Below are 26,264 nucleotides of genomic sequence, written 5' to 3'. Positions count from 1 at the left end.
AGAGTGTAGAATTATTGCCACAATTGCTTCCGCTGAGCCATTGTACCGCGGTTGCTTCTGACTACATGTAGTTTACTGCATTTCCAATAGCTATGACCCGAGGCACAAGAGAATAAGCAACTCCAGAGAGGTCAGCTTCTGATAAATAGTTAGAGGACGTCCGAATCAGCCACTGCTTCTTTTCTGGGGATTATCGAGTCAGTTTAGTTCATGTTCTTCAGTTGCCTTTCACAAAGCAGGAATCTTATTGGTCGCCCCCACCATGTTCAGGCTCACAAAGTTAACGGGACTTCTTCTTGCCGTTGCCTCTAACGCACAGTTGGCTGGTGCAGATGGTCCAACCGTGGCCTTGCGCTACTCTACAGTTGTTGGTTCCAGCAGTAATGGAATCGACAGCTTTAGAGGCATACCTTTCGCGCAACCGCCACTAGGATCGCTACGATTGAAGCCACCACAACCGATAACTTCTTCTTTGGGCGAAGTTCAGGCAACCGCTACTCCGAAAGCATGCCCTCAATTTTCTTCGCAGTTTACTCCCAGCGGCCTACCACCAGCGTTACTGGATATCATCACGAATATAACGAATGTAATACAAAACCAAGACGAAGATTGCCTCACATTGAATGTTCAGAGGCCCTCAGATGCTTCAAGCGGTTCCAAGCTTCCTGTAGTATTCTTCATTTATGGAGGAGCTTTTGAATCTGGCGCCACACAGGGAGTTGACTCCACAAATCTCATCCAAACCTCAATTGCTTCTGGTACACCTATCATTTTTGTGGCGGCAAATTATCGATTAGGGGGTTTCGGTTTCCTTGCTGGCAAAGAGCTTCTCAACGATGGAAGCACCAACCTAGGCCTAAGGGACCAGCGTTTGGCACTGCAGTGGGTCGCTGATAATATTGAGCAATTTGGTGGCGATCCCGATAAAGTGACACTTTGGGGATTCTCTGCAGGCTCTATGAGCGTCTTTGATCAGACGGCGCTCTTTGGAGGCAATAACTCTTATCACGGAAAGCCTCTTTTTAGGGCAGCTTTGATGGAGAGCGGCAGCATCCTCCCTGCGGAGCCTGCCAATTCTACAAAAGCTCAACTCATCTATGACAAGGTCGTTGACACCGCCGGATGCTCGACATCTAACGATACTCTAGCATGTCTGAGATCCGTAGACTTTAACACCTTTCTATTAGCGGCAGAATCTGTTCCCATCTCAAGCAGTTATAATTCCATCGCTTTGTCATACCTACCAAGGCCAGATGGAACAGTCCTCCTTGATTCACCGGAAATCTTGGCTTCAAGAGGTCAATTTGCAAAAGTCCCCTTGTTGCTAGGCGACCAGGAAGATGAAGGAACTCTGTTCTCAGTTTACCAATTGAATCTTACTAGCACACAAGACGTTGAAGAATATCTTAGCAGCCTCTATTTCCAGCAAGCCACTGCGTCTCAGGTCCAAGATCTGGTGGCCACCTATCCAGACGATCCCGAGGCTGGTTCGCCTTTTAGAACAGGGCCGTTGAATAACCTCTATCCAAAATACAAACGACTGGCCGCTATACTTGGTGACTTTATTTTCACACTTCAAAGGCGCAGTCTTCTTGAGACAGTAGACCAGATAGCCCCATCAGTACCGACGTGGTCCTTTCTTTCGTCTTACTTATACGGGACGGGTTTTTTGGGAACTTTCCATACGACCTCACAAATCGCTGCGTTTGGACTGATTCCAGGCTATGCTTCCGCCGTTACACAAGAATTTTACATTTCTTTTTTCAACACGATGAACCCAAACAGCAATGGCTCAGCACTACTCCCCACATGGCCATGCTGGGGATCAGGAAAACAGGTGATGCAACTTGGTGCAACTTCTTCATCTTTGTTAAATGACAGCTTCCGATCAGCGTCCTTTGATTTCATCAGATCAAACTCCCAGTCATTACATATTTAGTTTCACGAAGTAGTAGATAAAGCCGTCGTAACCTTCTGCAAGGAGAGAGATGCTGATTAGCTCTGCTATTATAAAATCCTGTTTATTATGGGGAAATACTATATTCATACATTTCTATATGCTTATTCTTTGACCAGAACCTGTTCCTGTCGAAATAATTGCGTTCAATTTTACATTTTACCTTATAACAAAAAATAATAAGTTGCTGCATTCCCTGCCATTGTTTCTGGTATAACGCTAGCTAGACAAGCTACCCTATTGGTTAATTCGATCAAAACTGGGTAGAATTCCGCTGAGATCTAATAATAAGTTTTGCTAGGGAATACAGTAAATTACATAAATGGCCGCCTAGATATATTATCAATTTGCGAAGGAAACTGAAATGTGTAAGATTAAGCAATGCGGATTAATGGTGATTTGCATTTATCCCAGAATATCTTTTCACTCGAGCCCAGGCCCATACAGTCTTCGTCAGCCAAACTGTCGCAATACATGCCGGACGCCATCATCAATGACACCAAGTTTGCTTTCCACATAATCAAGCAATTTGCCACAATTCTTTGCGTCATGGATCCTGAGTGGATTAACCTTCTCAAATAACTGTTCATAAAATTGCCTCAAAGCCAGCCTTGTCCCCGCGTTGAGCTGCGATGTGAACCCGTATTCATGAGCGGCTGCTTCAACTTTAGGAAGGTTGCCTAGCGGATCGTTAGGATCGAGGGCCAGGAAATGTTTCAACCTCCAAACTGATGGGCGCAGTTCACGTTGGTTCAGCGAGAAAGATAGAAATTCCTGCAAGCCCAAGTAACGACTCATTTGGCCCCCTAAACCGTATTGGTGGAAGAGCTTTCCAAGGCTACCGTTTCTGTAGGCCAACCAAAATTCGTTGAATGAACATGTAGGCATATCAGGATAATTTTCTGGTTTAACCCCTAGACTTTGGTCGTAATCTCTCATTGATTTGTTACCACCAACAAGCTGACTATAGAGGGCCCCAAGTTGACTTTGATAGTATTCGCCACGACAAACTGCGAAGCCAAAATCGTACCATATATCCAATTCGGCCCAATATGGGTTTGGATACGAGCTGTCCAAGGCCATAGCATAAAATAGGAAGCAATGCCGTTTCGATGGTGGCTCTAACTGTTGAAGGTCCTTGTCGCGATCTTCTAGGTCGAGGTAGGGCCTCGCGGCGTTTACAGCCCGTTGGAGGGGATTATCCTTTCCATCAAGCTGAAGAGGTGGGGTTGAGCTGTCAAGGATATGCTGGTTTCGAAGGAACCATGGGAAGTAGCCCCCACGGTTCTGCTCAGACAACCTGGAAAACGCCTCTATGATTTTGCTCACAAGGATACCTTTCTCTCGCCATTCGTTTAGCTGGATAGCCTCAACATCCAAATACACAAGACCTTGATAAAGGCCAGAGAGATAAGATTTCTCTCTCCCGTCGCGGCACCGGGTGAACCCAAAATGCTCACATGTCTCTGGGTCTTGCGGAAGCCGGTCCCCAATAACATCACTATAGAGTATGTCGGCAGTTGTTATCGAGCGAGCGGAACACTTGGTGAGGTGACGAAATGACATTTTATCCTGACACTCTTTACGACAAAACCAATCCAGGTTACAGAATTGACAGTGGCGATTGGTTTCTCTTTCGCAAACGGAACATTCGCCTCGAAGCTGTTCAGGTTTCGGTATCGTCGTCTCGGAACGACCTTGAGTTTGGCCAAACAAAAGTGTATCCAGATTGGCCTCGTATTGAGTTCCGTCTAGCGAAGGCTGACTTAATCCTCTGTTAGAGCATGTCAGGACTTCAATGCGTTTGATTCACAGTGGTTGCTTACTCAAGGCTCGAAAAATCTTCTTTCTTGCCAGCATTGGACCTCATTCCTTGGCGCTGCGATCTGAGATACTCTGAGACGAGGGACATCATATAAGGGGTTTGGTCAGATTGCTGTCTTCTGGTCGCAACTGAAGAGCCCCCGATCGTGGATTCCTTGGCATGGATAAGTCCTTCAGTCTTCTTATCACGTAGAGATTTCTTCATGGCTCTCTCGACATTCTTGAGAGCTTGAACGAGCCTTAAGCGTTCATCCTTAGTGAGCCATGGAAGTTCGGGCACAGTCCAGAGATCGTAGAGCTTGCCATGACATCCCCTTGTCGTGTAAGACCCATAGCTCTGAATGACCCTGGAACAAAGGAAGCAGCTGCGCTTACTGCAGCCCACATAGTTGAATATTGCCGCGCCCGTACAGTTGTGTTTTGTCGCCGCCAAAATGACTTGCATTTCTGCGTGTACTTCAGAGGCCGATGACTTCATCTTGTCAAACCTTCGGAGCAGTTTGTTCTTCGTCCAAGACCCTTTCCTTTTTCCAGTTCCGACAAGAGATTCCGCTGTTTTGTCGTTTAGTGCAAGGCCCAGAGATGAAAAAGTCTCCGCCAACGACCAGGCATTGTTTCGATCCGTCCCTTTCGGTTTGGCTGCGCCAGTCGGTGGATCCATCACCGGGAGGATACGAAGATTTTGAAAGCCGGAGAGCCTCTCTGCGCTTCTCGTCAGAGTATTAAAGCATGTTTGTAACTTACCGAGGAAGCCCAGCGCGTCTCTCAGTGACCTGATATTGGTATTGTTGCTGGTAATCTTATCAAAATCATGCTCCTTGTAGAAAGAGAAGATGTTGTGGGCGCTCTTTACAACCTCTTCAAGATCATCCTGCGTTTGCGAACGTGCCGCAACATCAATAAGGGCGCGAAATCCCTTGAGGCACAAAAGAAGAGATGCTGCGCGATCGTCTAAGGGCAGAGTCTCTATCAGGCCCCCCTCAGGTGGGATAGTCTCTTTCAAGGTTCTTTTGACCTGAATCATGTAATCGCTTAATCTGGGCCTGTACGATTGTACCAATGATGTCCAAAGATTCTGTTTGGTAGAAGCGGCGACAGGATCTAAACGGACCGCTGTTAGCTCGCTACATGCAGATTAACAAGAACATGCCAGACCTGAGGAATCAAGCGTGGAGATATCTCGGAGGCTAGAAGCGATAGTTTCCAGCATGCGGAGAGTGACATCCCCTTCTCTGAATCCATTATTTCTTGCTACGAGAATATCGACTCGATCTGGCCACGCGATCATCAGAGATGAGGAGACATGATGGCCGCCTTTCTCATTTGCAATAAGCTCAGATAGCCTATCAAGGAATGCCCTCTTCATTTTTCTCTCATCAAACGACAGGAATGCGTTCGCGTTGACGGAATCGGTGTCGTCCGACTTCTCTAATTCGATGTCTTCGTCGAGTATTTCGGAGAAGTTCGAAGCCTCCTCAATCTGGCCGCCATTCTTTAGCCGTAAGAGTTTGGCATAAGCTTCAAATCGAGACTTGTCTAGTCCATCAATGCCCCAGGGAAACGATGAGCTCATCTTCGGATGGTATGGTATGGAGTAGGAGTACAGACACTGAGGTGTGAAGATGTGAAGATGTGAACCCAGTTCATACGGCTTGGGCATCAAAACCTGATGTCGCCAAATAAAGTGCGGGGTCACGAGTCTCATGATTGTATTTATTTATTTCATTGGTCGGGAGCGGCTATCACCACTTGACATATCGCTTTGCACCCGTGTGGCTGACACGCAGCTGCAGAGTATAGAAGTCTTGATGTAGGTACGTATAGGAGCCCTTGTCGTGTGCGTTCGCTTTGCGGCATTGTAAGTGTACGTAGAGAGCTTTCACTACGATGTAGAAGTTGAAGAATACAGGTATAATACAACTACCGCTGCCTGATCTCAACCATCATTAATAGCCCCAGCTACCGTCGACTCTATCTACTTCTATCTAGGTAGCAGCTATTATAAATCGAGAACGAGCTCAGCTAGTGAGTACTCTTTCACAGAGAAAAATAATGAAAATACAACCTAGTTGGAAAAATGTAATTAATATTTTATATACATTTTTAAAACCAGATTAAGAGAATTTTAAAACTAGATATCTATCATGCTAAAAATTACAGATATTAAATTTTGTATAAGATCTTGAGGGACTCGGAGTTTTCCACTACATGTACCTTACCTTAGTATGGTCGTATGTACCACATAGTATATCTCACCGGTGCACTTTATAACCGGGCACTCCATCCAACTGAACATGGCGCGCAACGACAGTAAAAGCGACCCCTGCTTGCCCTGTATTATTCCCCGCCTGCCTATCGTGAGTGAGTGCATCCGCTAATCTAACATCTGTAATGGCCTAAAATGAGAGTTTATCTTCTTCATTCTACCTAGGTACATAGATTCAGCACGCAATACAAAAAGGACAACTTGGAATACTAGAAATATCGTCAGAACCAGGTTATCGCAATTATAAATGCATTTGACCAATGCAAACTCATTGAGCTGTGCACCAAAAGTCGCTTCAGTCTAATATGCCTAACCCACTTTTATCTATGGAGTTTTCTTTGCTTCACATCAGCACATTTTCTTCCTATTTCTCTTCTGGTACCTCAAAACATCGTCCTCCTCGCTGCCATTCAGTACGTCTCCCAATTGATAAAGATTTTCTTAATCCTTGAATTTTCTTTCATTAAGAAGCCCAGAAGCTATTCTTAATGAGTTTATCGATCTGCGATGACTGTTGTTGCATTGAGTGTCTAGCTGTTGCACAATGTTCTTATAAATCGTGCCGAGCATTCTTACTCATATGACGGATCTTTCCCCCGAACTACTTGGCGGTCAGTTTTATTCCTCGCGATGTCTCATAACTGTGGACCTACCTTGTAGAAAACGAAGGGGACTGGAATAAATAGCACGGCGATACCACCGAGAAGCGAGTTACCTGGGCCAAGGCCTAGTTGGAGGAAGAGTTGGCGCGCCTAAAAGGAGATTTGTGATTAGTTACGGAAATCAAGGTGGATGTACACTATTTCTTACGAAGAGTGGAAATGAGGCACCGAATGAGGCACGGAAAAGTGCAGACCCCGAGAATATGGACGCTGCGTATGCGGGATATGCGATGCCTAGATAGTTGAATAGCGGATTAAACAACGTGACAACCCCAATAGAGAAGAGGCCCGATCCAATGGTGGGGACGATCCAGTGAATACTCGCCCTTGATGTCCAGCCAAACCAGAATAGGCAAATTGGAAGAGCGAGACATCCCAAAAACGTTGGAGGAAGGACCATCTCTGGCGTAAAGCCCGGCTTATTGACTTTTGGGACAAGGCTGGTTCTGATCCATAGTAAAAAGAGTGCCAATGAGATGAGAGCAAAGATGAAAATGCTTAGGAAAACCAGGCCTTGTTCGCCTTGGTTGAAGCCGTAAATATCTCCGAACACGAGCGGGAATGACTCGAACCAGATGAACAGTATACCATACAGGAGACCGGCGTACAAGTTCATGAGTAGAACTATGGGCTCAGAAAATGTCAAAGTAAAAGCTCTGGAGAGGACGATTAGATGATCTCTTGTGGTATAATGCGCGGCGTCAATCTCGGACTGGCTCCTAAGTCGACTGTCCTCAGTCGCCTTCCTCAATCTTTTGGCCCTCTTGTACAGTATGTTCGCTGCGCTGGTCTCAGGGAAAAAGAAAAACATTGCGGCCAAAACCAGCGTGCAAATCCATGTAATGATCCATATTGTCCAGCGCCATCCTTTGGCAGGGACCAGATATCCGCCAATGATTGGACCAAATACAGGGCCGCAGAGGCCAGCTGTTCCCCAAATGCACAGTAAATAGGAGGCGACAGAGGGGTCGTATAGATCAAGGATGGTGCCGCCACCGGTGGATAAGCACGGGCTACCACAGAAGCCCGTCACCCAACGAAAGACGAGAAAGACTGCAATATTTGGAGCAAATCCAACGGGAAGCTGAAATAAGATAAAGGCGAAGAGTGTCCAGAAGAAGATACCACTGCGTCCAATTTTTGGCATCTCAGATAATGGAGACCATAACATGGGGCCGACACCATATCCGCTGGCAGTAATAGAAAAAGACGTTAGCAAAGACATTGATACCTTTGAATCTCATCATGGAGCTGAGTTGCCTTACAGAGTGAAGAGAGAGAGGCCCAGGGTCGCTACGATCTCACTGACACCAAAGTCTTCCATAACGCCCAGCTCACCTGGGACATAGATAGAACTTGCCATGTAGACAGCGAAATTTAGGACACAAAGCTGAAACATCATGAGATTTTTCCAGGCCAATGGCCAATTTCGAGGATTCTACAAGTCAAAGAGCTGGCTTTAGCGCTACATCATTTGGCAGATAAATGATATACCTAGAGGCAGTAGGTGGTGGTCTTACCTCGGGGTCATCTGGTCCATACCACTCTACTAGGAGAATCTCATTGTCACCATCGTGAACGACGGTGTCCTGCAGAGCACTATTCTCATCTGCCTCGTTTTTACTCGATCCTCCGCCAGAGTCATTTGCATGTTCGGATGTATCTTGGCGAAGAAACTTTTTCCATAGCAGTGGATCGATCTCATCGGGATATTGAAAGATTTTATTGCCAGAAAGTAATCGCATTAGCAGGCCAAAAGTAGTTGTGTGAAATTGAAAAGCCATATTGGGTAGGAAAGACGCAAGATTATTCGGTTGGAAAAAGAGAAATTGGCCAATGCTGAGGTTAATTAATCATTGCCGGTGAACTTGAGCCACGATGATAATGATAAGTGATGCATTTCAACATATTATTGTGAATGGAACAGATGGTCCAATAAATATAGAACCTGAGATCGTAGATGTTTTCTTGAAAGAGAGTTTTGTGGATTGGTAACATATCCGGATTTTGAATGGAGCTAAGTCTAAAGGCCGCTGTTTGACGTGCCAGCTTAGCATAACGGATATCACGCAAATTCCTGGGTGTTTTGCCCCCTTACGGCTGTTGAGATCAATACTAATCTGTGATGTAATACCAGTTGATATTCTAGCTTGTCTAAACGTAATGAATTGTTCAAGAGCCATGAAGCCTTGATAGTGTTGGCGTGGCTGGGAAAAGATTGTTGTTAGTTCGGCATTTCTCTTCATTGTTTTGTAACCTTATACTCATAATAATGAGAAATCCATGTTAACCGCTTTGTTTTTCTTCAATCGGGAAGGTGGCCTCTGCCACATGAGTTTTTATGATATCGCACAATGATACTAGTAGATTGTTTCGAACGCATATGAACTAGAGAATTATACGCTTCGTATGGCTATTGTATCATATCTAAAGATCTTTCGATAGATATTTTTATGCTAGCCTCAGCAAGAGCATCATACTGGGACTGCACTTGTCTTGCATTGGGACGACGTGCGGCGAAGTATCTTTTACTCAGTTATTATTAGCTGAGAGGAGAGAGAGAGCCAGGGGGTTTGCAAAAAAAGAGGGTATCAAGAAATGAGCGTATCCCAAAACAGATAACCCGCTCATATCCACCACACCAAACTCATCTGGCATGGTGAGCGTATTTTCCCCATGCATCCACATATTCCGATGCGGCCTCTGTATTCTTCCAAAAGGCTTGAGAGTATTGTTTGTGTTCTCTGGCAGATATCTTGTGCTAATGAGCAAACTTTGTCATTGTGGTATAAGATATTACCCCTGGGTTAAGATATCGAAGGATTGACACATCTACGGTGCTGTGCAGCTTTCTAGACTATACAGTAAGGAGAGCTCAATGTCAGACTACTGACAATAATTGGAATCCTTCATAATAGCACGCTGCAATATGCTGTTTGGCTTCGCCCTTGGGGGTCCACTGTATAAGGATAGCAACCTGGATTGCAATGAAGTGCAATTCTGAGTCGCACCCCAACGCTGAGATGATCTTTGGCTTCACCCTAACAGTGGCTTGTATAATGTAAACCATAACTTAACTGCCTGTAATATCTTCTTCTATATGCAACTTGCACAAAGCCGGAGGAATTGGAGTTAACGGAAGTACCGGAGATTAGTTACATAGCCCCGAGTCTGTAGTTAACCCTTCCTCCCATTATAACATCAAGCATGCCACCTTTTACATGTTAATAGAGTGATTGCGGAATAACATACTCACTTTCAATCAATTCATTGTCGCTTGGTGATAATAAGTCCTTTGCTGGCAGCTGGGTGTGGCGGTAGTTTAACTTTCTTTGAAGAAAAGGTTTCATGAGAAAGACTTACCAAGGCCTTGACATCTCGGCAGAGAGCGAACTAACCGGTCATGAGAACCATGAATAGACAATTATAAAGGCCAGCGGGACATCGTGCTGAGACCAGCTCTCCAGGAATTTTGAAGAGGCGCAGACGATGCTTTTTCCCAGCAGTCCCTTTTCTTCTGGACGCTGAATAGTGTAGCATCAGCCGGTTAAGACGCAATGGCGGCGGCGAATCAACCGATAGGCCCATACAATCAACATTTATTGATACACCGTTCGACAGATGAGACTTATTAGCTTGGGAGAAGACGGCTTCGGAAGCAACGAACTTGGTAGCGGTACAAGGAACCTTGAGTACCTACGTCAGCTGAGATAACGGCAGAGCCTTGAGATGGTCTATTGTTTGGACAAAATGGCGACGAATCTGGAGTAGAGAGTCTCAGTGCCATTCTTAATGAGTATCTTGCCGAATCCATGACCAGTCGGTCGCGACACCAAAAGGTAAAGACGAGGCGGGGATGCGGGTGGCCACGATGGGATTGAGAGATAGAGGCAGAGAGCTCGGCGAAGAAGTAGACCCCAGCTCCGTTCTTGGAGGGCTTTTTTCAAGGCTGAGGTGTCATTAGACTCCTGCCTTTGAAAAAAAGAAAAAGAAAAAAGAAAAATAATCGTAGACCAACCTTGAAGGCTCCCCAGAATTCTCGTCTTACTATATGGAGCATGTTAAACGGGATGACATGACCAATAAAGAGCCTTCAGCTGAGAGCCGTCTGTGAGTTTGCCACCCTCCAACATGCTTTTGGCAAATTACGAGAGACGAGCAACTCATGCACGTATAAGTGATGAGCCAATCCGAGAATACCTTCATCGAAGAAGCGTGTAAAGCCAGCTTACTAGACATAACGGACATGTAATTAACTTGGCATCGGCTCAGTCACTTGAGAGTAGGTAGTATGAGTTCAGTAATTAAATTCATATGCTTGTTCAAAAATACACACTAGGTTAAAGAATCCCCAGCTTCTGCCATTATCCTACAACAAATCAACTTGGTATATCCAATCTCCCATCATCAATATCCAACATAATCATAAACCGCGTTATTTACAAGATAATCCTTCTTTTTTTCTTTAAACGTGTTCTTGGTGAGCTGGGCCTTCGGGAGTCACATGCTTGTCCGAAGGATCGTTGGCAATTGCGTTCTCGCTGTCTTGGTCGGCAAGGACATCAAGGTCGACGCCGGCCTTTCTGCGAATGTTGGCCATGTGCTCGGGAGGAGGTGGCACCCACTTGCTGCTCTTCCAGGGAAGAACGTGCTCGAGGTACATGGTGTCGATCTCCTCAAGGGTGCGGCCCTGGCCTTCAATGACGAAGAAGTAGATGATGAGGGCTCCCACAAAGTTACAGGCAGCAAAGACATAACCGTATCTATATAAACTGTTAGCAACATCATCTTGATTTGTCAAGAAAAGTGTGCACATACCTGAAGTCGATGGCGCCAGTGATAAATGGCGTGAAGAAACCAATGCAGAAGTTCCAGATCCAGTTGCTGGCAGTGGAGAGAGCCATACCCTTGGCACGGTATCGCGAGGGGAAGATTTCGGCCTGAATGGTCCAAATCATGGGACCCCAAGTAGTGGCAAAGCCAAGAATGAAGAGACAGGCGAAAACGATGAGGACAACACCGGGTGTGGGGGTAGCCGATGGATCGTTAAGATTAAGCATGAAATGACCAACGGAGGCGAAGATCAAGAAGCAAATGAACATCCAAATGGAACCGGCAATGAGAGACTTGCGACGACCAAAATGCTCAACCATGTACAGACCAATAAAGGTGACACCAAAGTTGATACTGTTGAGAATGATCTGAGTGACAAAGGAGTTGATCTGCACCGACTTGAAGATGGTGGTACCGTAGTAGAAGAAGTAGTTGGCACCGGTAAGCTGCTGGAACATCTGCAGAGTCATACCAAGGGCGATACGATAAGCCATGCGGGGAGCTCGGAACATGCCGATAAACTCCTTGACAGGGCCAAGCTGGATCTTGTCTTCAGCGCGGAGCTTGCGCTCGATTTCTGTAATCTGAGTGTGGACAGCCCAGTGGTTTTCTGTTGCACCGAATACACGGCAAATGGTCTGCTTAGCTCGTTCCTCATGTCCATGTCGGAAGTCGTATCGAGGAGTCTCTGGGAAGAGTAGAATACCGAACCCAAGGATGAGAGTCCAGATCCATCCCAGGCCAATGACGATTCGCCAACTGCCCGAGTTGCCGCTCTGGTGCTTGACAGTGCCGTAGTTGAAGCAGGCAGCGAGCCAGATGCCCATGGTGATGAAGAGCTGGTAAGCGCAAACCATGGCACCTCGAATCCAGGCGGGTGCTGTCTCGGCCTGGTACATGGGAACAAGCAAACTCAGGGCGCCAACACCCAGACCGGAAACAAATCGTCCAATCATGAGCTGGTACCATGCCGTTATAGATGCAATCTGGATGACGAAACCGACGGATACAACCAGAGCCCACAGCGAAATGGAAGGCTTACGACCAACGCGATCAGCGATGGGTGCAGCTACCAAGGCTCCGATAAGAGTACCAATGGACAGAAGAGCGACGATGAGACCAGAGCGAACATTGCTAAAGTATTTTGTGCCGTCAGAGTGAGTGAGACCGAACCGGTCCAGGAAATCGGGCATTTCCAGAAAGCCAGAGATCTGACCAGTATCGTAGCCAAAGCTAGGAACGGGTTAGCTTGGTTCATTAGCTCCATCTCAAATAAAGCGACAACTTACATCAGTCCACCCATTGAGACCAAAACACCCATAGCGAAAGACCGTCCAGTCACACGTGGCAGAGGAGAATAGTCCAGGCCAGAGACTGAAGGTCGACCAAAGTCGGGGTTGTGCTTCTCCGACGCAGGGTCATGCTGGTCGAAGTAGATGGTCATAAAACGGCCCCGTCTAGAACGCATTATGAAGTTTGTGTTGCTGTGTCAAGGCCCTTGAATGGCAATGGTGATTGTCTCTGCTGGAGACTATCGCTTAGGTATAAGCGACTGTATGTAGGATATATATATATGTGTGTGTGCAGGAGGTGACGTGTCAATTGAGTTGAGAAGGAGGTTGCTGCTGATCCGGGAGCTTGGTCTCCTAGTGGCAGATGAGGTAGTAGTGATGCTGGTAGTGTATCTTGTTTTTCAATATTGAGACAGATCGTCAACTGAGAGGGGGGGAGGCATTGGGGTATAAATGTTCTCCAACACGACCAAGGCCGCCACTGATGCCCGGTCCTTCTCCAATGACCTAATTCAGCCCAAACACCCACGCCATATGGTCACGACCAAGAAAACCGTGGGACCGGCCCAAGTCCGGCCGTTTGGTGGGTGGACGAGCAGGCATCTCGAGGCATGTTGCTAGCCCCGGATCATGACGCCCAAGGGGGAAGAGGGAGAAAGTCTCCCCACCCCACGGGTTCGGGCTCGGGGAAGTCTCCAACGAGTCGAATCCTGGGGACGGCCGACAGCAGAGGCAAGTCAGGTGCGAGGTAAAAAAAAAATCCGCTGAGAGGGCGAATTGGGTGACAAACCGCGGCGCTCTTCCCACCATACCGAGAATCTCCTGGCCCAATTCGGTCCTACTCTCCAGACTTTCTCCATTGCCTTCTCCAGTTCGCTGTGGAGAGGGAAGACAAAACAAACCAGGACAAGAATCCGGGTTTTTGGGCGGCGGCCTCGTGACACGATTGGTCGGTGACCCCCGAGAGGGAGCGGGAGAGGCGAGGGAAAATGCGAGGTGAAGACGAATGAGGATGAGCAAAATCGCGATTGACCGAGTCCCCACCAGGCAGAATGGAGATCCACCGAAGAAAGCTTATGTACACCAGTACTCCGTACAGTACCAGGAGTGACTTGTTTCTGCTGCTTTATGCGGAAGTTTCCTGTTTGGTGGTACATGTCTCGGCATACTCGGGCTCCATTTTTTTCTTCTTTTTTCTTTGTTTTTTTTTTTACTCCAGAGACTTAAAACATGCGTATGATTCAGCACAAGCCGCATTTGCAGATCCCCCCATCATGAAAGATGCCGCTCACAATTCCATACGCGCAATTTGCATCAATGTGTCTCAGCTGAATTAGAATTAACAATGTAAAACAGTAAAACAGCAGTAGCAGAACAGCATGGTGCCTTCCCAGCCTCTCTCGTGTCGCCAGCTCCTTCCCTCACCCAGCAGTCGCCCCTTCCCACACACGCGCCCATGACGTCGTATCTGCCGCCCCGGCGCCGGCAAGTGGGGCAAACGCCAAGCACCGTCTCTTCCGGCGGCCTGCCCTCGGCACTTCCAGCCGATGACGTCGTCCTGGTGGTGCATCATCTGTCACTGGCCCCCAAGCGGCCAAGAGCAGCAGAACTTGATAGTCAAGATAGTATGGTAGCATCAACAGGGGGTTTGGGCAATGCGGAACAAGAGCCGCGTGGTAACGGGGCGGAGATTATTAGGAAGCTATTACAGATGAAGAGGTTAAAAACCTACGAAGCACGCCTAAACTGGCTCGGACTGGTTACTAAGTCGACTGCATTTTGCCCTGCTGGGGTCGACTGACACTGACAAAGGCATGACAAGAGAAGCCTGGAGAAGGATCCACGGGGGCCCGTATAACATAATCCAGCGGGAAGAAAAAAGAAGAGAGAAAAAAAAAGGAAATGGAAGAAGCAGAAGAAGAAAAAGCTCCGAGTCAGCAGATGTCTTGCTTTCGGTCCTTTCCCGTCCACAGAACGCGGTTGCTCGGAATCTGCATAGTCCCCATGACCCTTTTCTGTGTATGCATATGCAAATCTCATCCGTCTGGTGCTGATTCAGCGGCGCTTCTTCGCTGTCACGGTCCATCTTGTCATGCAAGAGTTGACAAAACAATCACGCATAAACACCAGATCACCACCCATCTCCCCATCCGTCCTCCCATCCCACCTCCCGCAATACGCCTCGGGTCCCCCGGAATAGAGTTCAACGGCCTCTTTTCCTATTCTGCCCTTCTCCAGATTCTTGTGCCATCCATCACACGACATACAGGGCCCTTTGAGGTCGAATCAGACAAGCGGGCGTGTGACAGACCCGGATCCCGCAAAAGGCCACAATCCCCAGTTATTTGGAAACAGAAAAAAGTCGGGCTGCCGAAGAAAGGCCAGAGAGTTTCAGCCCGTCTTTGCCTCCACCATGGTATTTCCACAGTTGCACAGTTCAATTGAGCCTCCAATTGCAGAGATCTGCCTCGTAATTCGCCGTCGGATTCGCCTATTGCCGCCACGCACGTGCGGCGCTGTCCGAATGCCAGAGTGGCATTCCTAGATCGACAGTGTGGTCAAGACACTGTCAAAAACAACGTTTAAGCGCCGCCTCTCGTGGCAGCCACCTCTACAAGAGGCTCTGCTCTAGCCAATGCTTAGCCTTGTGTCCGCAGCTCAGCTTGTCTTGCTTGTCCCAATTCTTCAATTTATGCCCAATATCTTGGAAAGCCACAGCATACTTGATTAGTGCCGATACCATTGCAAGATCGTCGATGCCTCTTCTGAGAACCGATTCAGCCAGCCACGTTCAAACAGCATGTCGTTTTAAACTTTGTCTTATATTCCGTGCTAAATGAAACGGCCAATGCTATAGGTACTTTGCCAGTCGACAAATGTCTTCCGTTTCAGATGCGTCGGGATGGCCACAGCCCCCTATGTCCCGTATTTGCTTTCCATTTCCATCCTCAGTTACTCTTCACCTCAAGGTTATTACTAGCCCCGTACGCCACGCGCCATCCTTCGTTCTATTACCGTTTCTATACATCCCAGCCTTCTGCTCTCATCTTCAAAGTGCAATCGTTAAGAAATTCCCAAAGCTTTCAACATCTCGTTGAAGCTCAACTTTTTCGGTCAACAGCTCCGTAGTTTGCAATGAAACAAACATGCTGCAAAGTAACAAAAAAAAAAAAAATTGCGATGAGGAGTCGTTCTTCACAGCTCCTCGGCCGGGATGTGTCCCTCTACTGTGCTGAGAGCTGCCAGATTCACCTCTCCCACACGCTCGAGGCTGGCTGGGTCGCCGGCACCGGCCAGCAGTCCCACGCACTCAATCACATCTTCGGGCTCCAGCAGGTGCCATTTGGCGAGCGTCACCTTGGTGCTTGCCCCCACAGTAACCGTAAAGACGTGCTGATCATCCAGGATCGTACCTGATGCCCCGTTGAGACTGCGGAACATGTCCTCATCCGTAAAGTCGTCTCCGGAGCAGAGAGCAAACTCGATCTTTCCAGGGTGCGGATCCTTCTCTGTCGGGGCAGCTCCCGGGTTGTGATAGGTGGCCACCAGCCGCTTGGCAATTTCACCCTTGCTGATAAAGGTAGGGCGCACCTCAATGTTGGCCTTGCCCGGCATCACTTCGACCTCCCACTTCTGGCCCACTCCAGCTTCCAGCTCCTTGTGGCACTCGCGTGACATGTGTAGACCCTGCTCGGGCTCGGCAAGTCGGTAATGCCAGGTCAGGGCGCAACGCTTTCGCTCGATGAAGGAACCTAGGAATAGGGCGTTAGCTTCTTTTTTTCTACCAATAGCAAAAGTGTACTCGTTATGGTAACTCTAAATCAATCAGTAACTCACCTGGAACCTTGTCCGTGTATCTCTGGAATACCTCCATGACTTCTGCTTGCCAGCCCATGTCGAATTTCTCCGCCAGGTTGATCCACTCCTCGCTACCGGGGTCTCTCATGAAGCTACCATGCTCAGCGGAGAACCCAATCTGGGGGATGTGGCCAAGGTGCTGCTGGAGGAATTCTTGGTCTCGGCCCGAGATAATCCAAACCGAATTCTTAGTATCCGCGGCAAGGGACTTCAGGTACCGGATGATGCGCTCCGAGGGCACCGCAGCGCTTGGTTCGCGTACAATGGGCGTCAGGGTGCCGTCGTAATCAAACATGAACAAGCGCTTCGATGCAGAGCGGTAGCGAGACAGCAGGAGGGCACGATCAAGCAAGGGCGTTGATTTGCTCGAGTTGGTTTCGGCCAGCACAGAGTGCACCTTGCGAACGAATTTGGTGATCCACGACTGCACATTTTGCGTAGTGACGTGGCTGTAGAGGCTAGTCTGCATCTTGGTGCGCTCCTCGACAGACATGGTCAGTGCCGCGTTGATCTTCTCCGCCACGCCCGTGATATCCCAGGGGTTGATGTGGATTGCATCGCGGAGACTACCCGCTGTTCCACTAAACTCCGAAAGAATGAGAGGGCCGTTGTTGTCCTTTTGGCAAACAATGTACTCGAGACTGGTCGTATTCATGCCATCGCGCACCGACGTGATGAGGCCAATGTCGGCTGCACGAAGCAAGGCGAAATACTCGGCCTGGTTGAGGTACTGGGGGTAATGCTGCACCGGCGAGAAGCCGAGGCTGCCATATTCACCATTGATCTTGATGATGAGCTCGTTGACTCGGCTGGCATTCTTGTTCTCCGGGTCATCCTTCTCAGCCTCGACGCTGGTGGGCGATGTGACCTGGATCAAAACCACCTTTTCTCTCCAGTGAGGGTACATTTCTAAGAAGCGCTCAAAGGCCTGAAGCTTTTGAGCCACGCCTCTGACACTGTCCAAGCGATCACGGCCGACGATGATTTTCTTGCCCTCGTACATCTTCAGCACCGCGGCGTGCTTCTCATTGACAGTATCCGCCCAAGCAGTGCTTTCTACCTTGTCGGCATCAATACCGATGGGGAAGACTCCGACCTGTACCCTGGAGCCGTACGCATCGATGCCAAGGGTGTCAGATGGGAAGCCGAGAATGCGAGTGCAGCAGCTGAGGAAGTGGCGCGAATAGCTGTACGACTGGAATCCCACAAGATTTGCGCCAAGGATGCCCTCGAGCACCTCCTTGCGGCGAGGCAGGCATCGAAGGAATTCGCTGCTGGGAAACGGCGAGTGGAGGAAGAAGGAGATGTACATCTTGGGAGCACGCTGGCGTAGCATACTAGGCAATAGCATAAGATAATAATCGTGAACGATGACGACATCACCAGGCTTGTAGATCTCAATGATCTTGTTGGCAAACTTCTGGTTCATACGGTAGTAATCTGCCCACTGGGCGCGTTCCTTGCGGCCATCTGTAGGCTCGTGCTGCTTGTAATGGAAGAGTGTGTAGAGATCATGCTCAGCATAGCGCCTCCAGCGAGCCTGGTCTTTGAGCATGATGCCATCGTCGGTGGCCTCGCTCTCGTCTGCAAGCCAGACAGGCACGGTGCGAATGGTTTTGCTATGGGCCAGCTGCTGCTCCAGGCGCGTCTGGTCTCCCTTAGGGACCCAGAGTCCATCGACTGGGGGAGGTGTAGGCAATCGCGTAGTAGCATCGATCGGGACGGGAGCCGACAGCGAACTGACGGCTGTGACAGCGGTAGCCGCAGCTGAAGGGGTGTCTGGGGGAGAGAGCGGGTCGTCGTCAGGCTGTCCAATCTCGCCTGTCCAGGCGACAACAGTATGATTCCATGGCGTCGCATCAGACGAGAGATAGGCGAAAGAGTCGATGAGGGCCGACTGACCACGGCGGGGCTTCAGATCCTGCATTGTGAAGCGAGTCAATATCAAAGATGCTCATAGTTGGGTGATGGGAGGGTAAAATATTCAATCAGAAGGAAAAAGAATCAGAAGAAAAAGGGCCAAGAGGTCAAGAAGAGCGAAGAGTCGGGAAAGCTCGCTGGCGTCGGCGTCAAACACTATGCGTTCTGCGCAGCAGAGCTTCACATCTCTGGGCTTGCCTCTTCCTCGAAGCCGCAAAGTCAAGCTCGAAATGAAATGCACTCACCCAAGCGCCGCCCTTGTGGTATGTCACAGCATGGGGGATGTTGAAGGTCGCAGAGATGATGTTGCCAGTCAAGGAGAGCTCGGGGTTGGCTGCGCGAATCTCTGAGAGAGACTCACGGCGCGCCATTGTGCCGTTGCGCGCAAAGAACGAGGATGATTCTGGTGGTTTTGTAGAGCTTCAATGTCTCGAGGAAGTCTGGAGGAGGGGGAGGGGTACAAAGTCAGCTGCTGGCAAACAGGCGGAAGTGGGCGTTGGGTGGCAGGTATCTTACTTTGGTACTAAACGCTTTTGATACCTGGTGCGGAATCCTCAATGCGATGGCGGGGTGCTTTTGCGTGAAGGGCACAGTAACAGCTAAGCTCTCGTAGTACGAGTTGCCCTGGCCAGCCCGAGATGTTGCACGATAAAGGAAAAGGGAGGCTGTAGGAGTCAAGGGGATGTTCGCTGAGAGGACCTGGAGTGTATCGGCGCAAGGCACTCCGAACTCCGTGCTTCGTATCGATACGTGAAGAGTTCAAAATTCAAATCGCTTCGCTGCTGGTGAATGGGCGAGGTTGCAGGGAGAAAGAGCAAGAGGGAACCGTTGACACTTGGACGATAAAAAGGTGTGGCTTAACAGCGATACTAGTACTCCGTGCTCTGGGGGCGTCGCAACGTTATCTCCTTTCCATCAATTCCCTTGAACTCGAGTCCATGACCTGTGACTTGTGCCGTCGCCCTATCGGGAGCTCCAGCAGCGGGTCGTGGCCCCTTGTCAGCCGTGGCTCGTTCGAAGCTTGTTCTACAGCTTTCTGCGAGCCGGGGCGACATTAACATTACTGAGGGGCATTTTACCATTGCAAAGAAGATGGATACACATATCAAGCTAGGTAGGTATGCTCCGTACCTTGGTAGTACTTGTGCTGCGCGTACAAAGAGAGGGCCAAGCTCTACCTAATCTATTAATGGCACACGGTGCAACACTGTCGAGATTCTCACAACCTCAGCCCGCACGCAACCGTTAAAACGCCTTCACACCCAACCAGATGCTGCTCTCTTCAGCACGTCCGTCCATAAATTCACTCAAAGAGGGGGTTTTTCAGGAAGGCTGTTCATAAAGACCTCTCGGGCCGAATGAAAATCTAGGCATTGCTTTGAATGTGCCTCTTTGTCTGTCTACGAAAACCCGTCGGGCACCTCGGTAGGCGCTGACAACTCTGCTGTGGCCTTCAACGCGTATTCGACTTTCCTCGAATACAGAAGCCCTGCTTGCACCGACGACGGACGTGGGCGCCAGCACGCAGTCTATGACCTCTAGAAAGCTAGCAAGTGCTAATGAAATGAAGCTGGCTGGCAAACCTGGGCAGTGGAGCAGCACTAAGGCAGTTCCAGCACAAGCCTCGGAAAACGAAATATGGCGAATGGGGCCGAATGGTTCATGGCTATTCACCAAGTAAAAGGCAATACGGAGTAGCACCCACGACTGCATGCAATAGCGAGGCTGTGGTTGGATGTTGGATCCCAGCGGAGATTCTCCGTACGGAGTAGCAGTAGCTCAGCGGGGGAGCGACCATTGCTTCTTCCCCCAGGCCGATGAAGGCCACCCCTTTTTGCTGCTGGCCAGGGAAAAGGAGCTCGTTCAGGAGAAAACAGCTTGTGCTTGTGCGTGTAAACTATACCTGAGACGGGCGGCGGTGAATCAGTAAATAAATCCGCAGCATGTGACTCCCATGAAAATAATCTCATTTCTCTGGTTAATTTCAGCTCATGTGGTTGGTGTCTGGGTCTGGTGCTCGTATGGCTGCCAACTTTCAAGGCTGAAATACTTGCATGTGGGCTCAGGCACGGAGTAACTGTTGGATGCAACGCTACACATGGACAAATTACACCGGCTCAACACGGTGTCAATTTGGATAGCTACCCTCCTATAACAAAGAAAATCCGAGGAGGCTACTTGTGCTTACACTTTGGTTGGAAGTGTTGCTGCCTGTCACCGATCCCGCCCGTCCCTGACAGCCATGCCGCTAAAATACCCACAGCTGTGCGTAGAAGCATGTTGCTAATGATGCAGAGGCTCCGGAGCAAAACGTCGGAGCAGAATGTCCTGTCAGATACACAAATACTACGAGTACAGTATGCACTTCTAGGTCATTACAACGATTTTGAATATCTAGATCCTTCATAAAATTCAAATCTCTGACGCGGCGGCAACTCGATGGCGGCCCTGATCAAGCAACAGCTTGCACTCGTAATGAACCTGCTGTACAGTACAGAACCGAAACAATGGCGAGATGGATGGAGCTTTTTTCACGTGCTGTTCTGAAGCGCGCATCCAATATTACCCACCTTCACTCAACAAAGATGTGGATGCGAGTGACTTTTTTCCAACCAGAGAGAAGCTAGGGAGAAAAAATGTCGCGCGTCACGACAGCCGTTGATCGGCTCGCACAGAAGCCGATCTGCGAGTAGTCAAAATCATTGACAGCGATTCTGTTCGCCTCCTAAACGACGCTAGTATGACAAGCACGTTGCAGGTTTGTACGGCCACTACGTCAAGCTTACGCGTGGATTTTGCAACGTCTTTTTCAACTAGTGCTGCTTTGCTGTTGAAACCGTGATGTGCTGTGAATACTACAAGGTGAAGCCCTAGGCATACATTGTTAGGTAGTAGGAAAACGTAAGAGAAATGGCCTATTGCCTCTACTGTTTAACTAGTAAAAATGGTCTCTTGTAGATCAAGATATTTCCGTCACAGTGGTATTGATTTCATGCTTCGATTTCGGTAGTAAACTTTTGAGTCCAAAATATGTAAAACACCGACTTCAGCAGCTTTGTTAACTAAAGGCTCGTACCCACGGAACAAGTCGATGAGATGAACGATTATATGAACAGACAATAAAACAGATGCATATTTGCCTTAGAATGAATCAAAATCCTATATCATTGTTGAATAGAATGCCCAAATGCCAGAATGCCACTTCTCGTGAGTACGACCTACCCTGTACCAGATGGCAAATCGTGATACATCACGTGATCTCGCACCTCCATCCCCAATCTTCCTCTCGCTTGCGTCTCGGTATCGGCGTCACCTCGCTTCAACAACCCACAACATCCGGGAATCCGCCGACAATCAGCCATCGCGACAACAGCCTCGCTCTGTCGTTTTCGCCATGTCGGCTTCTCCCCCACCGTCGCCGTCGCAGCACGCTACAGCCCACGCCTACGCTAGCAACGGGCTGGAGATCCTGCAGGCTGCCAGCGATGCTGCTCAGGCCATCCAGAATCACCATCCTCTGCAGAATGCCGCTGCCGAAGCGGTAGCTCAGTCCCATGCTGTCGGCGTGCCCATCGCGCCCGCGCCCGAGCTGGCGCCGGGACAGCTTCAGCAGCATCTCGTGGCCGGGCCGGGAGGCGTCATGCGGGATCCCACCATTAACCCCAAGCTGACGCGACTTCGACGCGCCTGTGACATGTGCAGCATGCGCAAGGTCAAGTGCGACGACTCTAACATGCCTTGTCGCCCTTGCCGCGAGCTGGGCGTTGACTGTACCTTCAATCGCGAGACCAAGAGACGCGGACCGCCGAACAAGCATGCCGAAGCTGCCAAAGCGGCTAAGAGAGCTCGCATCGACCAGGCTGTTGCCCCTCCTGGCTTCCCCTCGTCTCCATCGCCTCAGAATGCTGCCAAGACGCTCATGACCATATCGACGGATGGTGTCTTGGATGCAGAGGCGATTGCGCCAATGCCTGTGTTGGAGCTCCTGGTGGATGATTTCTTTACATACATACATCCGCTTGCGCCGTTTCCCCACGAGCCAACCTTTCGACAGTCCTTTGCGAATAGAGAGGATCGATTGAAGCCTGAGTTCCTGGGATTATTGGCCAGCATGATTGGTACTTTGGTCGCATCGTTTCCGCGCAGTGCGAGAGAGCATCTCAAGGCGCAGCACAGCACGCATTTGTTCCCCAAGGCCATTGTCATGATTGAAAAATGTCGTGACATTGCCCTTCTCACGCGTGGGAGCAGATGGGTTTTAAAACAACCCAAAACGCTGGACGACGCTGCCACCAGCTATTTTCTTGGATTGGCTTCCGGTTACACCTTGCAGTGGAATGCATCTCGCCACTTCATGGCCGAAACTCTGACTCTGCTCAGAGAACTCGGCTTTAGCAGGCCCAAGCACCCCGGAGAACTGCCTACCTTTGGGAGTGACAGCTTTGCTCCTGACTCGATGCCGTTCAATCACGTTAAGGACCAGATTGGCAAGCGTATCTTTTGGTGCCTGCTGCTAGGCGTTCGGTAAGGCTTCTTGTTCATGCTCATCTCTCTTTGTCTATCAACTGCCCGCTAACTTCATCTATAGCTCGTTCTCGCAGCTCGGCGCATCCCATACCGATATCGTTATTGCCCCATCAACCCCCAGCCTTCCCTATCCTGCATATCCCGAGAACGTAGATGACATTTGCGTTCTTGCAAATGAAATCATTCACCAAGTAGAGGGTAGTGTGACGCTTCTTACTGGATTCCGTTTCGGTATTGATATCTACACAACCATGAATGGCGTCGTCAGCCTGGAGCTAGCGTACGGCATGAGCACTCTTCCTTGGGCGGACCAACGACTCCTACTTAGGGATGGTCTTTTGGCTGCCAAAAGCATCATTGATAATCTGCCACCAGAGCTCCAGCTGGGCAATTCCGGAGACGAAACAAATCCTCTGGCTGGCATGGAGGATTCCGGCCTCCAGTACGTGCCACCAGTGTGGCCCAACACGCAGCCACCACATGATGTGCGCAACATCATCAAAACGCAACCTACGAGGCGCCGTCAGCTTCAGTACGAGATACAAAAAGCTAACATTTTTGTATCGCAACTGGCTACAAGATCATATTTCGTGGAGCTCTACTTCAACTTGAGAGACGTCCATCTAAGCGAGCAGCAACAAACTCTCGAAGTCGAGGGTACAAGTGAAGAGGAGAAAGCTATTCAAGAAGATGACAAGGAGATTTTGGAATTCATGTCTGCTGAGCGAGAGATTATTGTCCAAAACCTCTTGACGGTGCTAGGATCTATTTCGCAACGAAATCTCGAACCCAATGGAGGATCCCTCATCAACAAGATTCGTCAGGTTGCGTCCACGCTCCTAAACGATGCCCCTGAAAGGAAGGGGCCGTTTGCCATCAAGTCAGAAGAGGCTCTCTCTCAGCTCCTTGAAGTCCTAATGAAGCTCGAAAAGACAGGTCCCGTGGGAGAGACTCGTGCACCAGACCCGCTTCAGATGACGGCGGAAGACGAGGAAGAAGAGCTGCGACACTGGGCCGACTTGAGGGAATACCAGCTTCGTTTCGCTGCAAATGGAGGCTTTGCTGGAGAATTGTAAGGTGTATTCCCATCCAAAGACTGGGATTCTCTTTTTCTTCTGCTTCATGTCGTTTCTATATGTGAACTCGGCCGGGTGGCATCCCTGAGACACCCATCAACATATCACATACTTGGCAGATTCTGAAGCAATCATGTATTACTATTAACCTTTGGAGCTGAGTAACAGTTTTTTTTTTTGGAACGCAAATCAAAACATACGGCTGTAGCTGGTAGAAATAAGATTGCGTCGGTGGTCCACTCTTGCAAGACACTACCCAGGTGTGCAAAAAATACCTTCCCTCCCTGAAATTTGAAACACCATGGTCGATTGGCAGCATAAGGGCACACAAACAGAAGCAAAGGAGCAAAACAAAGAAAAAACAGATAGGAAAAAATACAAAAAGAAATATATAGCAGCTGGTATTTGCTAATAGTTACCTACTTAATTACTAATCTACTGGTTAAAGGCTTATTTATAAGGGAGTAGATAAAGTATATAACTTAATAATAAAATATACTTAAGCTTTTGCTAATATAACCTTTTTATTATTTATTAAGCTAATAATTATATAAACTTATATTATAATTATTTTTATAATTTTATTAATTTTTAAAAATATAATAATATTTACCTAAGGGCTTTTTTTATTTAAATAACTTTATATATAAACTTTTAATAAAAAGAAAGCTTAAGCTACCCTTTAAGAATATAAAAAAAACTTATTTAATAATAATTTATATATAAACTTAAATATATAAAATTATTATAATAAAATATAAAAAAATTAATAATAATTAAATATTACTTTTTTTTACTTTACTTTTAATTACTTTTTATTAATATTAATAAAAATAATTATTTAACTTTATAAAAGCTATAAGTATAAATTTTAATAAAATTTAAATTAATTTTTATAAAAAAGTAAATAATATTTAACTAATATTTTAAATATTTTTAAAAAAAAATATATTTAATTTTTATATATATTATAATTATACTATTAGAAGTTAAGTTAGTAAAAGAGAGTAAAAAGGGATAAAAGATAATTATAAAGTAGCTATATTATAAATACATAAGTATATAGTAGTAAGGTAATTATCTTTATTTCTGCCTTTCTTTATTCCTTTCTTAAATTATAGGTTTTTTATAGTATTATTATTAAGCTAAGGGTTTTATAACCCTTAGCTTATACTTTTATAATATAGTTAATATATAGGTACTATATAACTATACTTTTTTAAAATAGACTTTAATATATTACCCTTTTTTCTAAGGTACTACCTTAATATTTTTAATAATACTTTTTTTTAAACTCTATAACTAGCTTTTTTTATTAAAGGTATTAAATATATAAAAGCTTTAGTATAGTTTAAGCTTTATATTTACTTTATTTTTACTATAAGTAAGTTACTATTTTAAGTTTTTTTTTTATATTTTTAAAATAAATATAAATAAAAGGTTAAATATAATAATAATTTTATAATACTTTTTTATTACTTTTATAACTTAAAGTTTATAATATTTTTTTATAAAAAAAAATATAAACCTAAGGGGTTTTTTATATAATTATAATATTAAATTATTAATATTAATTTTAATTACTTTTACTTTTATTATTAAAACCTACGTTATATTAATATATTTACTAAGTATTATTATAAAAATAAACTTTTTAAATGTTATTAAATAAAATTTCTTTTCCTTTTTATAATAATTATAAAGGTTATATTTATTATTAAGAGGGAAGCTTTATTTTATTTAATTATATTATTAAACTACTATTATTAAAAGAATTTATAATATATATAATATATAATAGTATTTTTATTATTATTAATAAATTAATAAAATAAAGTATTTTTATTTTATATAAAAAAGAAAGTATAATAAAAGAATTAAGCTATATAATATAAAAATATATAGCTTTAAAATATAAATTACTTATAAAAATTATTTTTAATAAAGGATTAATATTTATATTTAAATATTAATAAAGTATAGTAAAAATAAAAATAAATTATAAAGCTAATATTACTTACTATCCTTAAATAAATAAATAAATAAATA

The 26,264-nt window shown here is 46.7% G+C and overlaps 8 protein-coding genes across 8 annotated transcripts; 3 read left to right on the top strand and 5 right to left on the bottom strand.

Moving 5' to 3' along the window:
* Positions 1-262: 262 nt before the first annotated feature.
* M431DRAFT_546732 (hypothetical protein) lies at positions 263-1,939 on the top strand (the record flags this gene model as incomplete). The annotated part of the gene is made up of 1 exon (XM_024921227.1): positions 263-1,939. One exon carries the CDS (start codon positions 263-265, stop codon positions 1,937-1,939), a length of 1,677 nt encoding a protein of 558 aa, XP_024768055.1.
* Positions 1,940-2,410: 471 nt separating this feature from the next.
* M431DRAFT_10838 (hypothetical protein) lies at positions 2,411-5,354 on the bottom strand (the record flags this gene model as incomplete). Its single annotated transcript, XM_024911673.1, has 4 exons — positions 2,411-3,731; positions 3,784-4,483; positions 4,526-4,882; positions 4,937-5,354. 4 exons carry the CDS (start codon positions 5,352-5,354, stop codon positions 2,411-2,413), a joined length of 2,796 nt encoding a protein of 931 aa, XP_024768054.1.
* A 750-nt stretch (positions 5,355-6,104) lies between these two features.
* M431DRAFT_525365 (hypothetical protein) lies at positions 6,105-8,582 on the bottom strand. The gene is made up of 5 exons (XM_024920618.1): positions 8,230-8,582; positions 7,975-8,147; positions 6,858-7,899; positions 6,701-6,799; positions 6,105-6,648 (listed from the first exon to the last, which is right to left on the bottom strand). The coding sequence occupies exons 1-5, from the start codon at positions 8,491-8,493 to the stop codon at positions 6,598-6,600; spliced, it is 1,629 nt and encodes a 542-aa protein (XP_024768053.1). The 5' UTR covers positions 8,494-8,582; the 3' UTR covers positions 6,105-6,597.
* Positions 8,583-11,174: 2,592 nt separating this feature from the next.
* Positions 11,175-13,010, bottom strand: M431DRAFT_487625 (hypothetical protein; the record flags this gene model as incomplete). The annotated part of the gene is made up of 3 exons (XM_024916493.1): positions 11,175-11,472; positions 11,528-12,775; positions 12,832-13,010. 3 exons carry the CDS (start codon positions 13,008-13,010, stop codon positions 11,175-11,177), a joined length of 1,725 nt encoding a protein of 574 aa, XP_024768052.1.
* A 1,562-nt stretch (positions 13,011-14,572) lies between these two features.
* Positions 14,573-15,624, top strand: M431DRAFT_326250 (hypothetical protein). The gene has a single exon (XM_024914337.1). The coding sequence runs from the start codon at positions 14,737-14,739 to the stop codon at positions 15,277-15,279; it is 543 nt and encodes a 180-aa protein (XP_024768051.1). The 5' UTR covers positions 14,573-14,736; the 3' UTR covers positions 15,280-15,624.
* Positions 15,625-16,029: 405 nt separating this feature from the next.
* M431DRAFT_99990 (glycosyltransferase family 20 protein) lies at positions 16,030-18,983 on the bottom strand (the record flags this gene model as incomplete). The annotated part of the gene is made up of 3 exons (XM_024925213.1): positions 16,030-16,586; positions 16,672-18,613; positions 18,858-18,983. The coding sequence occupies 3 exons, from the start codon at positions 18,981-18,983 to the stop codon at positions 16,030-16,032; spliced, it is 2,625 nt and encodes an 874-aa protein (XP_024768050.1).
* An 878-nt stretch (positions 18,984-19,861) lies between these two features.
* M431DRAFT_326222 (hypothetical protein) lies at positions 19,862-20,499 on the bottom strand. Its single transcript, XM_024914336.1, has one exon. The coding sequence runs from the start codon at positions 20,323-20,325 to the stop codon at positions 19,936-19,938; it is 390 nt and encodes a 129-aa protein (XP_024768049.1). The 5' UTR covers positions 20,326-20,499; the 3' UTR covers positions 19,862-19,935.
* Positions 20,500-22,006: 1,507 nt separating this feature from the next.
* Positions 22,007-24,215, top strand: M431DRAFT_100085 (hypothetical protein; the record flags this gene model as incomplete). The annotated part of the gene is made up of 2 exons (XM_024911161.1): positions 22,007-23,136; positions 23,201-24,215. The coding sequence occupies 2 exons, from the start codon at positions 22,007-22,009 to the stop codon at positions 24,213-24,215; spliced, it is 2,145 nt and encodes a 714-aa protein (XP_024768048.1).
* Positions 24,216-26,264: the final 2,049 nt, after the last annotated feature.

Source organism: Trichoderma harzianum (assembly GCF_003025095.1).
Source record: "Trichoderma harzianum CBS 226.95 unplaced genomic scaffold M431scaffold_25, whole genome shotgun sequence".
NCBI classification, from domain to species: Eukaryota; Fungi; Ascomycota; class Sordariomycetes; order Hypocreales; family Hypocreaceae; genus Trichoderma; species Trichoderma harzianum.
The sequence above is the reverse complement of the archived record's forward strand: the minus strand, read 5'-3'. Positions and strand labels throughout refer to the sequence as shown.

What these genes read in the sequence shown, in the direction of transcription:
- M431DRAFT_525365 (XM_024920618.1), bottom strand. Translation starts at nt 8,493, where the DNA reads ATGGCTTTTCAATTTCACACAACTACTTTTGGCCTGCTAATGCGATTA. An exon ending in GTGCCTCATTTCCACTCTTC is followed by an intron (nt 6,800 to 6,857) that starts GTAAGAAATAGT and finishes ATCTCCTTTTAG; the next exon opens with GCGCGCCAACTCTTCCTCCA. An exon ending in TCCCCTTCGTTTTCTACAAG is followed by an intron (nt 6,649 to 6,700) that starts GTAGGTCCACAG and finishes ACCGCCAAGTAG; the next exon opens with TTCGGGGGAAAGATCCGTCA.
- M431DRAFT_326250 (XM_024914337.1), top strand. Translation starts at nt 14,737, where the DNA reads ATGGAAGAAGCAGAAGAAGAAAAAGCTCCGAGTCAGCAGATGTCTTGC.
- M431DRAFT_326222 (XM_024914336.1), bottom strand. Translation starts at nt 20,325, where the DNA reads ATGCAGTCGTGGGTGCTACTCCGTATTGCCTTTTACTTGGTGAATAGC.